The sequence below is a fragment of the Labrus bergylta genome, chromosome 4 (genome assembly GCF_963930695.1).
Source record: "Labrus bergylta chromosome 4, fLabBer1.1, whole genome shotgun sequence".
Taxonomy (NCBI): Eukaryota; Metazoa; Chordata; class Actinopteri; order Labriformes; family Labridae; genus Labrus; species Labrus bergylta.
Genome location: NC_089198.1, coordinates 29,332,073 through 29,347,800, shown reverse-complemented (window position 1 = coordinate 29,347,800; position 15,728 = coordinate 29,332,073). Strand labels below are relative to the sequence as shown.

Below are 15,728 nucleotides of genomic sequence, written 5' to 3'. Positions count from 1 at the left end.
TATTATGAACCCCACTGTTTATTCATTTACATGCTTTAAATGTTGTGATTTAGTTGAATTGAAAAGAGCACAGATTCTACCAAACTGTATTCAGAGGCTGTTCCAAATTAAAGAAAGTCAGTGTGAACTACGGGTCACTGATGTCTTCAAAAAAATGAAAGTAAGGACAAACACAAAGCAGAACTGAGTCTCTGTCAAAGGGGTTAACCTGTGAAATAATTTTGACAAAGACTTAAAAAAAAATTTGTTCACTTAATACATTAAAACAAATGTTTTAAAAAATAGGTAGTGAAGAAATATAAAGATAATACATGAGGATAAGTATTTTTAAAATGATTGCCACATATTGTGCGTTGTTTTGATTCTTGCGAAATGTCTTGTGAAAAGCTGGAACTTTCGAAGTTGTTTCTCTTTCTATTGAATGACTCATTTTGTTTCATATTGAAGTTGAAGACTTGCCTAACAGAACACGAGCATAACAAGGGTTGCCTAACAGCAAAGGTGGGCATGATAAGCCAAAAGCCTCAGCCCCTCTTCGGCCAGTTCAAACCTTACATTTATTTATTTGTAACCTTAACCTGCTATAAATATATGAATTCTTGATATAAATATGTTTTATTTTATTACAGCAAGAGGCATTGGAAACTGTCAGTTTATTTTAGTTGAAGGTATTCAAACTTCGGACAATGTTCACCTACATACGCATTATTCATACCCCATATAAAAGTACAGGCATGCACATCAAAAAAGAAAATCTACATGCATAGACAAAATTTGACTTGGTGAAACTGCACTGCTTTGCAATACCATATAAAAGTGACAAAGGAGAGTATTTTCAGTCGGTTTGGCAGCATTATGAGCATTCCCTTTACAGGTGTGTTGAATGAATGCTCAGTCACAGCAGTGATTTGTACCACAGGAAACAGAACAACAACACAAAACATTTCAAAGGTAAAAATAAAATGCACTCAATGAAGGCACATCATACAACGCTGCCCTCTGCGATGGAGGAGTTCTCATTTTATGGTACACTTACAACTTTTGTTTTTCCCCATAAAAAGGCCAAAACCTCCTCTGAGTACCACATTGGTTCAGGCCAGAATGAAGTCCTTCTGCAAAAGAGGTGCTTGTGTCCTCAATTGCTCCTCATCGTGTTGTCCTGTTTTTCTCAATAGATGAAACAAACTTGTCACACCGCTTCACATGACTGGTACAAAACACCTTCCCATTATAAACTGTGTACTGTACAATTCTGAAATGGATTAAAATCACATGTTTCCATAGTTTAATAAAGAAAAAGAAAAAAAAGGCAGAATAGTCCTTGATGTTGGGTCCGGATCTGCCATGAACGCCCTGAAGAGACGGTCTTTACAACCTCCCATTAAATACAAACACATTCTCAAAGCACTGTTTTTGTAGCAGCATTGGTAAATCTATAAAACAAAGTTTACACTTTCTTTTTTTGTCATACAATTTTTAACACATAATGAAAAAGTTTACAGCTTGTTGTTTCATGTTTAGGTTAGATCTTCATCGTCATCGATGTAAGGGATCTCTAGATCGTCAAAGCTCATATTGATAGTCCTGCTGGTGTCCTGCGGCCTGTCACTTGGTGAGGGATTGTCTTGGATAGGCAGGAAGCACGTGTGTCGGGTAACATCTGTTTTATTTTGTCCTGGTGTGAACTCTCTCTGGTTATCACCTGACAGAGCCATTAGACTTCTGACTCTCTGCGCCAGGTCAGGAGGTTTAGGTGGGCAGTCTGGTTTTTGGGTTTTAATTCTCATGGTCACTTTTCCTGGTAACAAAAAATGACAGATTATCAAATTCTGTGCTTCTTGTACGGCGCACTGTAAACCTCAAGTCCCTTTATAGGTTAGATAACGCAGCTTATTCATGAAGCAGTAAAAAAAACACTCAATGTTTAGTTATTGGTTAGACACATCTGATTATATCATCAACTATGTGGTGACTCTTCAGGCACTAAATTTGTTTAAAAAAAATCACTTGTTAAAGGATCAATCTGTAAAATATCTACTAATTTAGTCATAAAATGGCCTTACTATATCATCAGACATTAAGTGCTGACAACAACGCAGCATCTGGTATGTCCTCCTGTTCAGTTTAGATCCAGATCCTGAATGGTCTGGATTTGTTCTGATCAGGTAATTAGGCGGTTTAAAGGCAGCCCCACACGGCTGTTATGTAAATGCAGTGATGATGAGTGGGGCAAATGTGCAGATACAGTATTTATCATAAACATGTGAAAGCACACATTCCTGGTAGAATACTTTGTAATGTTTATGGCATATTTCAAATGTTTATCTCACAAGAATCACAATGTAGGATTAAATATTTGGGGCCATGATAACTTTCAAACCTCTGTCTCTGAGTGTTATAAAATGTTTAAAAGCAGGGCTGATAAGAGACTTTGACCTTTTGACTAAAAACGCTAGGTGCAGCACATTCGTCCAACCCAGAACATTTCATGCATACTGAGCCCTTCATTATAATGTTTCTGTCATGCATTAGATCTTATCTTTTTTCTACAGACAGCTGTGATTTGTTTGTATAATATATACCATGAACGATTGCAGGGAGACACGATGAAACAATAATTTTAGCCACAAACTGTCTCCTTTAACCCAGAGGAAGGTGAAGGTACCTTACCTCCCTACTGACCTTCCGAGTCCTGGCTGTCCAGTTGGCCTTCGAGGCTCTCTGTGCTCATCCACGATGACGAGTCCATGTTGTCGTTGTCAGAGTTGTCAGAGTTGTCAGAGTTGTCAGAGTTGTCTTGCTCCAGGTCAGGTAACCTGCAAGCCAAGTCCACCCTGAAAACGGCAAAACAAGATCTTCTTTAAAGTCCCTGAAATTCATTGCACACAGTGAAGTTCACTCTAAAATACTCTCATCTCACTTTTCTTGCTTTATGGACTTGATCCTATCGATGAGGGTCCTCTCCGTCTCATCTGAAGGCATCGATTCTGGAGCGTCCACCTCTGACGACTTTTCAACAACCTGCACAGAAATCAAAGAAGTCATGGTGTAACCGACTTGATCAAGACACTGAATTTATTTGCAAAAATTAACAATTTCTTTGAATTTTAAACTGCCGTAAAACTTCAATTTACAGCCCAGGCTTTTATTTACTTCAGTCTATGAATGACCCTGCCTTTATTTGGGACAGGAGACAATATCAGACAAGTCTACGATTATAAATGTACAGGGCCCTCTACCTGAGACCTTCCATTATTTGTCAAAACTTGCAGCAACACCAAGCTCGTGAAAGGGACTGGGCCTTAAATTGGGATGGGCTTTTACTTTAAGTTTTATGGTACTTTTGAAAGTTTTCCAAAGTTTAGCAGTTGAGTGAGTTTATTGCAAAATTCTTGATTTTTAATTATTTGTTGGAACTTTTCACTACAAATTAGATGCCAGCTTCTGACTCAAGCATTTAGTGGTCTTTGAAAAACATTTAGAGGTAAATGTGTGTAATGACACCAATATAAAGAAATATTCATTTTCTAATTTTCCTTTAATCAGACTTCATTAAGTCAACCTCCTGGCAGACATAGACATTTAAAACACTTCTGACTGTGAATTCAAAGTATCAGTGATGGTTCACTGTTTCTGTGGCACAGCTTGGGCTGTATTGATGCATTAAGCATCCCTGCAATATACAGCTGTACTGACAAACTATCAAACTGAATGATTGTAGGAAGCTGATTGACTGAATTTTTAGATCAAGGCACAGCCTTGTACATTTCTCTCACCGTGTTTTGTCTCCTCAGTTTGAGCTGATTGACAGCCAGCGCCTCAGCGTATTCCAGCTGCTGGATATTCTGCATCTTTTCGTTGTAGCGTCTAAACTGCTCAGATATCAGGACCTCCACACACCTGCACCCAACAGGGTCAGAAATCAGTACACACCCACATGTCAGAGAACACATGTAGTATTTTAAAGCCAGGGTTTTTCTAGAAGGGGAGGACTAAAAATTACATAAAGACAGTTAAACTCCTTGAGACCATGGGGAGTTATAGAAAGTCACTTTGTGACTCACCTTGTAGTTTTGGATACGTCCTTCATGCCAAGGAAAGGGTCATTGACATCAGGTGACCGAAGGATGCAGGGGGCGAACACGATAGCAAGAGAGCTTGGAGTCATCTTGTTGTGCTCTTCCTCTTTTGCAACCCTAAAAAAACAAACAGATCAAGATCTCACATGACTTTCATTAACATGGATGACCATCATGACGAGTACATGTTTTTTTTTGTAACCCTTGTTTTAATGCACTGGGCGAAAACATTTTGTTCTAGCAATACATAAGAAAGATTATAGTTCAAAGAGAGTAACAGAGATTTTTCAACCTGACGAGGTGAAAGATGAGCCGCTCCAACGTGTTGTAATTAGCAGGAGGAAGTTCATCCACCTTTTGATAAACAGCTCTTATCCTCTTCGATTCCTCTGGCAGTTCTGAGGACAAAAACATGGAGATCAAAGAACCAGCAAGAGTTCATTTCCATATGGGACATTTTCTTATTTCACAACCAGACTTATTACAAAATTTAAAGCAGAGCAGAAATAACAATCTTTCAACCTATTGCATGATAAAAACTTAATACCCAACTATTTTGATAAAGATGCACAGTACAACTACAGACCAACAGGTTCAATTCAACTCCCGTGGTTTACACTTTAAAATGTAATTACTCTCTACATTCACTGACCTGCAGCATGTAGAAAGTCGCTGTAGAGAGAAAACGTCATGAGGGGGTCCGGCAGCTCTCTGAGCCAGCGTTTAACCAGACCTGTGATGGTGTGGATCGGGTATTTCTCTAAACAGACTCCATCAGGATCTGATGGCAAAGAGATGAAGAAGCACAAACACATGAACACACACAATTCTTCTTTTAAGGTAGAGAAATTGTTTTTTTCTCAGCGCAGCATGATGAAAAAAATATTTCCAAGATATTGATAGCAGGAAAGAGTTTTAGGATCCTTTAAATGTAGAAGGAAACTCTTATGCTGCTCCACACATGGAGGTGGGTGCTCTCAGAGAGGGACCTGAGATGTTCAGTGGACTCCTTCTCTCAGGCAGGATCCAAAATTCAAAAGTACTGGAGCACACAAATGACTTAAGGCAAATGTATTGAGGTGCAAAGGACAACAAACTTTCTTTAGATCCTGCCTGAGAGAAGGAGTCAACTGAAATATATTTTGATCCTTAAAATGTTTTTGTTTAAATACAGTTGGCAATTCATCACAGGTTGGAATTTTGCACTCTAGCCTATTTACAAAAACATAAAAAACAAACACATTAGCAGATGAGGAACAACATTGGAAACACACCAAAAAGGGGGAGAAATGGCTGAAATATGGGAAATTAAAATACCTAAAATATCACAAATATTTTCAAGTCTCTTGCTTGTGGTAATTTGATCCAACTTCCAACTTTTTTCCAACATTTGACTTCTTGTCATTGCTGCAAACCGAACTGCTAACGGGATTTGTTTGGTTGTGACATGATTTTTGTTTTGTTTTTAAAGCTTTTTTTTCCAGCTGATTTGCAAAGAATATCTTACTGGTCTGCAGAATCTGGTGGAGCTCCCTGGCTTTACAGGTTGAGCCCGACTTGCGGTAAATTCCCTCCGTGTAGAGGCCGTTGAGCTCCACGTGCATCAGCAGGGAATCCACCACTTTGGGTACGGGGTTGGCTTTACTGGTGAGGACACACACCTGCACCCCAAAGTGCAGCGAGCCCGGTACACTGTCATCCTATCACGAGCGAAGACGAGACGAGTTTATAGCAGAAGGTCACGGGAAAAAAGCTGTGTATATTTTAGGAAATATAAAATAAAACTTGTATTCATTGCTTCCTACCTGCCTGGCGCACCGTGTCGAGCAGTCTGTGATGATTTTGTCCAGGCATTTCTTGTGACATATTAACTTGCAGGCTTCAAAGAAAAAACAGAAGTAAGAGTAAACATTGATGTTCACTTTCTTGTGTTTTTTTTTTAACTCCAAATGTTGTTGGATGTTTCTTGAACTCACCACTGCACATGTAGGCCTTCTCCATCCCCCAGATGTAGGAGCCGCACAGGTCACATGACTGCATGATGTTGACTTGGTAAGTGCTGAACCGATGATCCAGAGGACTATTGACCTGAAGGGAGGATGTACAAACACTGATTATTTACATGGATTTTATACTGAGACAGTTTACAGTACAGGTAAAGACATTAGACTTACACATGTGTCCTTTTTCCTCCTCTTCTTGGTTGTCTTTGTAGCCTGAGAGTAACCACACGAGAGATTTAAGAGTCAGTATGACAGGTAGTTTATTTATACCCACTGGCTTGGCTGATGAAAGAATTCTCATTCTTTACCTTGCTTGGTTCAGAGTCTGCTCGTTTGATCTGGCCCCTGATGAAGCCGTCCAGCACAGACTGAAACAAGTTGACCACCAGCGAGACTTCAGACTTCTGCTTGGGCCCTGCGAGCGTACCGACCTTGTTTTCGTAGCCCTTCATCAGATCTTTATAGCCGATTTGAGGCTTCTATTGGTCACAAAGTGAGATAGGAAGTACAGTGAGTGAACACTTACATACTTCAAGCTCCTATAACAGACTTCAACTTCAAAACAAAACAGAATTTATCTTCACTCAACATCTATATATGAAGAAGCCAATAAAAGAACAAGGTCTTTCAACATGTATGACACAATGACCATCCAATGATCATGAACTGTATTGTTGCACTTGTAAAATGTACAAACAGACTGATCCCTCTGTCATTTCCTCCGAGATGTAAACGTTTTATCGTACAGGGGAAAGGCGTTGAACTGACCTTGACCGAGTACATGCCTTTGATGGTCTCTCTGAACTGCATGGTGGATGTGTGGAAGATCTTCTCTGTTGGTGACAGCTCTTTTATTCTAGATTGCAGCTCATTCACCTGGGGATGAAGATGAGGAAGTTATGAAGATTGAGAACTTTCCTATTTTTTTCTTCCTTTATATTATAAAGAGAGAGAGAGAGGGGGGGGGGGGGGGGGGGGTATGACGTGCTACAAAGGTCCCAGACAGGAACACAAAAGGGGAGACTTGTGTGGCTTGTGCCTTCCTCGACTTGCCATTTGAGGGCTATAGAATTAAAAAAACAATTTTAAGAAGATAAATATAAAACTATTCAGATCTTGTAAAGCTTCTGAGTTTCCAAAGGCAGGAAGTCCAAGATACAAATCTAATAGAGAGAATAAGACTAAAATACGGCTTTTAATTCTCTCATCCATGACAGCTGAATGTGTAAATAGTTCAAATGTATCATTTCCATCGGGTTATTATCGGTTTATTTTTCAACAGAACTTGGCTACAGTATGACAAAACTGCTAAAAAAAACCCATCATATCTACTGGACTAAGAGTAATATGTGGGTCAAGATATGGAAGAGTTATACATAAAACCTGAGTTGGCAATCTGTGCTCCACATTCAATCAATCAAAAACTTTATTTGTATACAGTAGCACTTTTCATACACCGAAGTATCTCAAAGTGCTTTACATAAAAATAAATAAATCAGCAACAACATGACTCCCTCCCCCACCCCACAATCAAAGAACTAAGGTCAGAAATAACTAGATAAAAACAGGAAACACTATCATTCACTCTGAAAAACTAAATGAGACAACATGAGTTTGAAATGTAGGTCTTGAGTTTGCTTTTAAAACTATTCTATATCTGTGCTCCACATTCCCCTCATCAGGTGATGACCTCACCTGATTTCCCAGGAATTCGTCCAGGTCTCGAAGCTCTTTGGTGTCGGTGATCTCTCGGTCGAGAGACTTGTTCCACTGCGTCACCCGAGTGGATCGGCTTATTCGAATGGTGGGGTTTTGACTCACCCGCTCATTGTCCTGCTTTGGCATGTGGTATGGATGCGGAGTGTAGCTACCCAGAGTCATTGCTGTCAGACAATGGAAGAAAAGGAAATGAAAATATACATAAAATATCTACTCTGTCTATTAAGGGATCTGAGACACCTTCTATAAAATTAAATGTAAATAAAATATCTTTACTCAGTGGAGCCGCTTGATAACACCTTAAGAAAATAAAGTTTAGTTTTACACCGCTGACTCATCTCCAGATGGCAGCAGAGAGAAGGTGATGTATGATAGTAAACTGTGACCTACATTTGTGAGATATTAGAAAATCAACACCAACATTTACAGAAAAAAAGTACATGTAAATAATGAAATTGTCCCTTTTACCTTCTTTTATTTCACATTTAGATCTTTCCGTCTAATAAATCCCTTTTTGTCAATACAGCAACACTTATTGTTGTCCCTGTTGCTGCCTTCAAAGTACACTGTATGTGTGTAAGGGTTGTCATGATACCGGAACTTTAAACTTAGATAGGATACAATAAGAAATACATCAAAAACAATTTCAATTTGTGTGTAATTTCTTGTTTTTATAACCAAAAATGACAGACACACCTCTTTACACTCTCTAATTTGTATTAAGATGTTGGCAATGTTTCGGCACCAAAATGTTAACAATGTTTTTGTGCAGTTTAGACATTGCTGTCTCTTTTTTTTCTCGGCTTCTTAAGGTTTAAAAAAAAAAAGCCTGAAGATCTCACGTTTTGTATTCAAGCTCTGGTCCTTTCAGATAGCTGGTTCTCAACTCGTCTAGCCTCAGGACCCACTAACCCATTCCTCACTGACAAACAGCGAACCAAATTTCTGATCTTTTTTCAACAATTCAGATTAATGTAATAAAAAAATGGTGCAGTTTGCAGGATCCTGTCAACTGATTTGTACCTCAGACCGTGCAAGATGACCAACTAAACCAGACAATCAACAAAACAAACCCTTTTTCAAAAAGCGATTAACAGACTGTTTGACACCAAGGTTTTTTTTTACAGGCACTTTCTTGCCACCCACTGATAACACTTCCGCGACCCACTTTTGGGTAGAACCACTTTTCTAGACTAAATCAATAATTAAAGGAACAAAGATTTTATTGTCTTTTAAAAAACAATTAAAAACGTTAATGTTTAGACAGGCCTATGGGGAATCAGGTCCACCCAGTGTGTAATGTTTTATTGTGCCAATTATTGTTCCTGGTTAACGCAGGATTTTATAATGTCGTCCATGACATACTCATTTTTTATTTTTTTCTTCTTTCATTGTATGTTTGCTGTTGTTTTTTTTGTTGATGTAAAGCACTTTGTGAACTTAGTCTGCAAAAAGCGCTATATAAAAAATAAACTTTATTATTAAAACACATGGTATCAAAAAGCATTTTTTGACCACCTTCATGTGTATTTTTTAAATATCTGCTCTGTACTTGTGAACACATTAAGGTCTCTGCTTTAGAGAATACGTCTTCAAACTTTTACTTACCAGTTTTATCTGAAGGAGATTCATTGTTGGGGGAATATTTAGGGGCACGCTTCTTTAGGAATTTACTGAGAAACCAGATCCTGTAATCCAAAGACAGACTGTATCAGTTCTGTGCAGCGACATAACATTTATGTTTTACCCATGCTTAGAGCCTTGATGAATTTAAATTGATCTGAGAGACGGGTTTCACCTCTCAGGAGTTGTGAGTTGTGATTGGCGAGATCCCTGTTGTCTGGACTCTTCATCGTTTCCTGTGGGTGGAAGACTGAACCTCGACCCATCAGGCTCCGCTGGTAGCCGCTACAGAATCAAAAAATTTACATCTTACATCATGAGTTACAGTATTAAAACAGAAAAGACCATTAAAAAAAAAAAAAAACTTTGAACAGGAAAAACTGAATGTGTTCAGATGTCAGAAGAAGAGGAGTTAGGCCTCTCTCCGCACCAGCTCCTCCACCACCACCAGGCAGGACCAAGTATTAGTGGGATAATGGTAGTCCTCCACCATTTTTTACTCCTCATGCAAAGCTCCACTATCACCTGCCACCAGCTGGACTTTAACCTTTTTTTGCTTCGGTAAGTTAGTACGATCAAAGTTAGTTAACAAATCGATGAAACTTTGTCAGTGTGTTATGATGATTAACATTTTTTTTCTACACACAGAGGTGAGATTTAATGACACATTTACAGATTTTCATATTCCCTTGTAAATATATTCTTTATTTGATGTGATCGGCTGTATAAAGTTTTGAGTGATATCTAGAGCATGACCGATTAATCGGCCAGCCAATAATGTCGACCGATATTAGCATATCCGGACACTATCGGTATCGGATAATTTTATCGCCGATATTACTAGATTTATTCACCAGTCAAATAGTATTTCATTTGAGTTTCATTGTATTACATTAGCAGTTTTCTGTCACCAGTAGAGGGCGCTATATGGATTTCAACAAGCATTATCACTCTCCAAGTGTGTCAAGCGGTGACGCACATACATGCGCAGTTACTTTCCAGTGGAGTGACCATCTTGTCTTCATTATAAATATTTTCCACAAGGTGTTTGATAACTGCATTTGAGGAATCGACACAATAAATGTGTTTATCTAAATTGATCTACCTCTACCGATGGCACATAGAAGGTATCAAATTGGCGGATAAATCCCACATCGGTCGGGCCCTGGTGATATCAATGTTTACCGGAGTCCAATGATTGATTTTGAATGATTTTGAGAAAAACTTGAGCACTTGGGTTTCTGTTAATTTTTGTACTCCCTATACCAAAAAGGGGTACATCTTCATTTCTTTGCTGATTTTCTCTTATGATTGATCTCTTATCATTGGTAGAGCTTTTGACAAAAATCAAACCCTGCTGTCTTTTAACAGTCAGCGGTATAACTCATGAATATCTGCCTTAAAACAACATAAATAGGAAGTCGTTTGTGAATCGTCTTGTTCGACACCTACCCTGTGGCAGCAGTCAGAGGCATTCAAATGAGTTTACAGAAAAAGTCCATCTTGTCCCTGATGGTCTGGTTTGTTTTTGTAGCTCATAAATTGGCACCAGTTTAAATTTTTGTCCGTTTCGTAATAAGTTAAAAACTTTTTGATAAAAGTAAATGCTGTCTTACTCTGTATATGATGAACATTAATTTGCATGAATGTTTTAGTACTTTTGATCTGTAAACATAAAAGGAAAGAAAAAGCTAAAATAACTGAAGTAAAAATCTCTTCATTTTTAAGAAACCAAAAAACATTGAAGTAATAGTGACTCATCATTTTCTGCAGTATTTTAAAACTAAACCTGGAGACTAAGGGCTTCTTTTAGATTACGAGACAAAGAAGGTCAAAAATGAGCTTCGAGATTCCCTCGTAGTTTCTTTTCTTAAGCAACAACAATTTTTTTTTTGTCCTGGGCTGCAAAGCAGAAATAAGAAGTCTCAGAACGATGAAGCCGTCAGTCAGGCATTCGAGGCATACACATGCAAGGCCTGCATGCAGGGGAGCGCCGCTGAAGGTCGAAACGTCTCTTCGGTCAGTACCTTGACCTGAGTTTTGAGGTCCCGGACATCCATGCTACTGACACAGCTCTTCATTTTTGGCCCATGGGGGCTGATTGGAGGCAGCGGAAAGCTCCAGTACTCGCTCTCCTTGGAACCCGCAAAGTTAATCATCAAACCGCTACGGGTGTAGGCTAAGCGCCGCCTGTGTTTGGGCAGCTTGCGGAGACGCACGTTGACCTGATTGGGCCAGGAGAAATGATGAGGCACAGACTGGGAGGCTTTCTCGTACTCCTTTGAAATAGGCCTCCATTCATCTGTTTGTCAGCTTATACCACATATGACCACTGTACATAGACAAAGCCCTACCTAATGTTTACAGGATATTTACTACAGCTATATGAGGAGCAAAAAGAAGAAACCATTAAGTGTTCTCTAAGTGGATACAGAGTTTCTTCGATGATGTAATGACTTATTAGCATCGTTTACCTTGCTGGTGGAAGGGGAGCTATCAGAGCCGGAGGAGCTGATCTTTGATAGTTCATCAACAGACATGGACTTCCCCTTGCCCCTGGTGTTGCAAAAGAGGAATAAGAGCAGAGCTGTGGATTATTGTGAAACTAAATCCCCCTTCAATTTATAGTAACATCATCAAAAACTTGTTGCCAAGTCATAATTTCACAATACAGACACGAAAGAAATAGAAAAACTTCCAGGTGGGCATAGACATACACATTTGTTGTTAAGAGATTATAAAGGTGACGTTAACAGAGCTCCAACATCTGTGAAGAAAGGTTTGGAGTACTTACTGAAATCCTTCTTTCGACTTGTCTCGTCGCCGCAGTTCTGGACTGGAGTCATCGCTCTGTCTTTCCCGCCACTTCTCGGCCTTCTCCTTCATGCCCCCCATTTCTGTATAGCGCTGTAGCGAGCTGGCCTTGGAAGGGCTGGTGGAAGGATCGTTGCTGCAACCTTTAGGGTCCAGTGGGAGGGAGAGGGGTCTGTTCAGAGGGGGAGGAGAACCTCTGCCCTCTCGCTTCTCCCTGCTCCGGTCTCTCTGTGCAGACTGGCCGTTGACCGGGTCGGGCTGCTGGGTTCTGCTGGGACTCATCTCAATTTTGCTCTGCCTCCTCAACTCTTTTTTTGTCAAGCTGTTACAGGAGAATCACTGAATCAGACTGGCAGCAGACTCACTGTACTCTGTGCATGCTAATGGTTCATTATCTGCATTAACTCTGAGTTTACCTGTATGCACAAATAGTTAAAAATAATGACTTCATGTTCAGTCGTTAAAACCTGGACGGATATGATCCTGTTATGGCGTATGGCAGATATATCGGCTGACTTTTTGCAAGCTTTCCAATATGTTTATGCAGTATAATATTTGTCCACCAGAGGGAATGGGACGCACATTTTTAATATTAAAAATTTCCTTCTGAACACATATCTTTACTACTATAATTCAAAAACAAAATCTGCTTTTGTTAAACATCCTATATCATCAGAAAATCAGCTTCCTCACTCATTAACATTCTCCTTGAATACCAGCCTACCTGTGTGGCATTCAAACCTAAACACATAAACATGCTGCCAAAGAGACGGCCCTTGTGCAAAAAGTGCTTCTGAGACTTTTAAAAAAGCAACACATGTAAACAGTCAGAACATTTTGAGTAGAGGCCGCTTGAGCCGCTTGGACTTTAATGCTCCAACAACCAATAAATGTTTTTTTTTTTTAAATGCCTCTGTTGCTTTAAATGAGGTTTTTTTTCAAAGACCAGCACACGAATAAACATAGCTCTTGAATAAACATTCTGTCAACGTGTGATTTTAAATGCAGCTTTCCTGAGAACAGTATTTAGAGTGAGGCTGGGTGGACGGCATACAGAGGCACTACTGTATATACTTCAATCATGCATGTGTTATTTTGCCTCCTAAAAGCTATGCTTGAATTGTATAATAGTGTTAATTCATTACATTTCTACAATGTAAGCGGAGTAAGTTTATTAGTTACCTGTCCCGTCCGGGCCGTGCTGTACCCTCATTCTCGTGTGGGTGCTTTGACTTCTTTAAGGAACTCCTCCATGCTGTCTGGATCACTGTAGCAGCTCTGTTTTCTTTCTCATAAAACTCACGCCAGTTCCTCTGGAAAACACCAAACTTCTTGTTAATTAAAGCCGTCTAGCAGATTTGAAAAATTTGAAAATAAGTTGACATTCAAGAGGACATCCTTAGAAAACTGTAACAATGGGAGTGTTTTGATTGTGTGGTAGCTCCATGAGGAGATTGCCTCTATAAACGGTACCTGTATGATCATAGTGGCATCTTTCCTTTGCAGGAAGTGTAACCTCATCAGACAGCCACGGAACCAGCGCTGCAGAATAATGATGTGAAGCATCACTTTTCTGTTCTGTGAATCTTGTAGCAGTTGTCTCTCCTTCTCCTTCAGGAACACCTGAGCAGGTAAAAGAAAAGGCGACATCTGTAAGGCCCTGAAACACCAAGGAGAACGTCGATCGTCGGCCCTAGCTTTTGTTGCTACCCGTTGGCCCCCGTCTGCCTTTTTTTTGGGCGATTCGACATGTCGCTGTCGGCGCGGTTGGTGAGAGGAATCACTCTGATTCACGGGCACGAGAAGAAAAACGGAAGTGACGCAAGCAGGTGAGGTTACTGTGTGACCTGGAGTGCATTTCAGTACATGCATTACTTCTTATGTGACTTTCATATGTGTGCATGTCTTTATGTAAAGCAGGAAAACCACAATGTTGGTGACAGTGTTCTACCACAGTTGACCATAAAACTTATGGGACATTTGATATTCAAAAACATTTTTGCATGTCAGGTTTTAAATCCAAAAAAAGACACATTAGACAAACATGGTGTTATGCAGAACTCCTGGGTAATCCAAATGTGAAGAAAGGATCTCATATGGCAACAGCACTTCAATCCCCTGGACTTTGTGAAACAAAAATAAATGACTGCTGCTGTAAATATGTTTACCTGTGTTTTCCCGATTTGATAGGTGTTCTTGTGTAGCTCCATCTTCACGAGAAGTTCTGTTATATGCTCCGGTGTTGCCGTAGCTCCTTTAGGTAGCAGCATTCTGAACTTATTTACAAACTCCTGTCAGCGAGAGAAAAACAAACTATCAGAAGTCCAAATATACTTCGCTGTCATTTTAAAGCACAGGCGTGTCTTTTCATCTTTAGACTACTTTGAATGTACAGTGAAGTAGGAGAGTTATTTACATTTATATATGATATATAATCACATATTTTTCTAATGATTGCAAACCTTAAAAGTGTATTTGGCGGTGTAGCCAGACTTCTGGACGTGAACAATCTGCCCTATGCCGGAGTACTTGATTTGCTGCAGCACGAGTTCATCATCAAAATGGAGCTCCTTCTGTGAAAACAAAACACTCTTGCTGTGATCGACTGTCTTATACAGAACACGTGTGTAACTTAACAGCATGTTGCCACTGATTCACAGATGATTTTTTTTACCTTCTCAGCATTGGAGCGAAGACAGAAAATGAAGAAGGGCTCTGCTTTTTCCATCGTCTCCATCAGCTTCCCGAGCGAGGCCTGTCGGACGCATAAAAGCTCAGTGAGTGACGCAGTTTTCTACGATGAAAGGAATCGTTAAGAGATTTTTTTATGCTTCTCCTGTTTAGTTGAAATTTAGTTTGCTACTTAGTCAAGAAAGACAGAAATGTTATAAAGACAGTTGACAAACCAGAGAAAAACATTGAGTGGGTTTTTATTCAGAATTGCAAAAAAAAAAAAGAAGAGTATAAATATTGGGATGTCAAACAATTTAAATTTTAAGTCAAGATTCATTGCTTAATTTTAATATTCAAACACGATTAATAGCATGTTTGAAAATCCAATAATTCACATTTAAAAATAAAAACAGTTACGCTTTTATTTTGAATAATTGTCTTAAGGTGAGACTACTTTACCTGCTGTATGAATTTAACTCTGCTTATATTTTGAAATAAAGCGAGGACCTTGTGGTAGATTGAAGGTTACGACATTAACTTAAAGATGGAAAAAAGAACTCACTTCAACTAACTAAATGAAAATTGCCATGTCATGAGGTGGATATTACTTGAAACTTTCCAACTGAGCAGTCTGAGAGTTTATTTATTTATTTAAATAAGCCATTCAAATATCCAGTAGTGTCGTTCTTTTCCATCACTATGACTACAGACACTGAAGGGGCTCATCTACGGTGCGCCTAAAGGGACAAAATATATTAAAAAAAGATTTTAAAAAAGCATCAATTCGAAACCTTAATAAATCACAATAAAGTAGTTC

At 39.2% G+C, this 15,728-nt stretch overlaps 1 protein-coding gene across 4 annotated transcripts in view; it reads right to left on the bottom strand.

Moving 5' to 3' along the window:
- Positions 1-634: 634 nt before the first annotated feature.
- LOC109981049 (unconventional myosin-IXb) overlaps positions 635-15,728 on the bottom strand; it is a 32,037-nt gene continuing 16,943 nt past the window's right edge. For 2 of the 4 annotated variants that reach the window (XM_065954330.1, XM_065954331.1), the window contains 24 exons: positions 14,913-14,993; positions 14,701-14,811; positions 14,407-14,529; positions 13,712-13,861; positions 13,421-13,551; positions 12,219-12,560; positions 11,899-11,980; positions 11,452-11,649; positions 9,600-9,709; positions 9,410-9,489; positions 7,778-7,965; positions 6,851-6,958; positions 6,391-6,561; positions 6,254-6,295; positions 6,056-6,167; positions 5,885-5,958; positions 5,587-5,779; positions 4,732-4,860; positions 4,372-4,477; positions 4,065-4,196; positions 3,777-3,900; positions 2,921-3,021; positions 2,683-2,834; positions 635-1,798 (listed from right to left, as the gene is read on the bottom strand). In XM_065954330.1, coding sequence (XP_065810402.1) covers positions 1,518-1,798; positions 2,683-2,834; positions 2,921-3,021; positions 3,777-3,900; positions 4,065-4,196; positions 4,372-4,477; positions 4,732-4,860; positions 5,587-5,779; positions 5,885-5,958; positions 6,056-6,167; positions 6,254-6,295; positions 6,391-6,561; positions 6,851-6,958; positions 7,778-7,965; positions 9,410-9,489; positions 9,600-9,709; positions 11,452-11,649; positions 11,899-11,980; positions 12,219-12,560; positions 13,421-13,551; positions 13,712-13,861; positions 14,407-14,529; positions 14,701-14,811; positions 14,913-14,993 — 3,321 coding nt within the window. In that variant the 3' untranslated portion in view covers positions 635-1,517. Of the gene's footprint in view, positions 1,799-2,670; positions 2,835-2,920; positions 3,022-3,776; positions 3,901-4,064; positions 4,197-4,371; positions 4,478-4,731; positions 4,861-5,586; positions 5,780-5,884; positions 5,959-6,055; positions 6,168-6,253; positions 6,296-6,390; positions 6,562-6,850; positions 6,959-7,777; positions 7,966-9,409; positions 9,490-9,599; positions 9,710-11,451; positions 11,650-11,898; positions 11,981-12,218; positions 12,561-13,420; positions 13,552-13,711; positions 13,862-14,406; positions 14,530-14,700; positions 14,812-14,912; positions 14,994-15,728 lie in introns of all 4 variants that reach the window. The other 2 variants (XM_065954332.1, XM_029276587.2) reach the window with 2 other exon arrangements.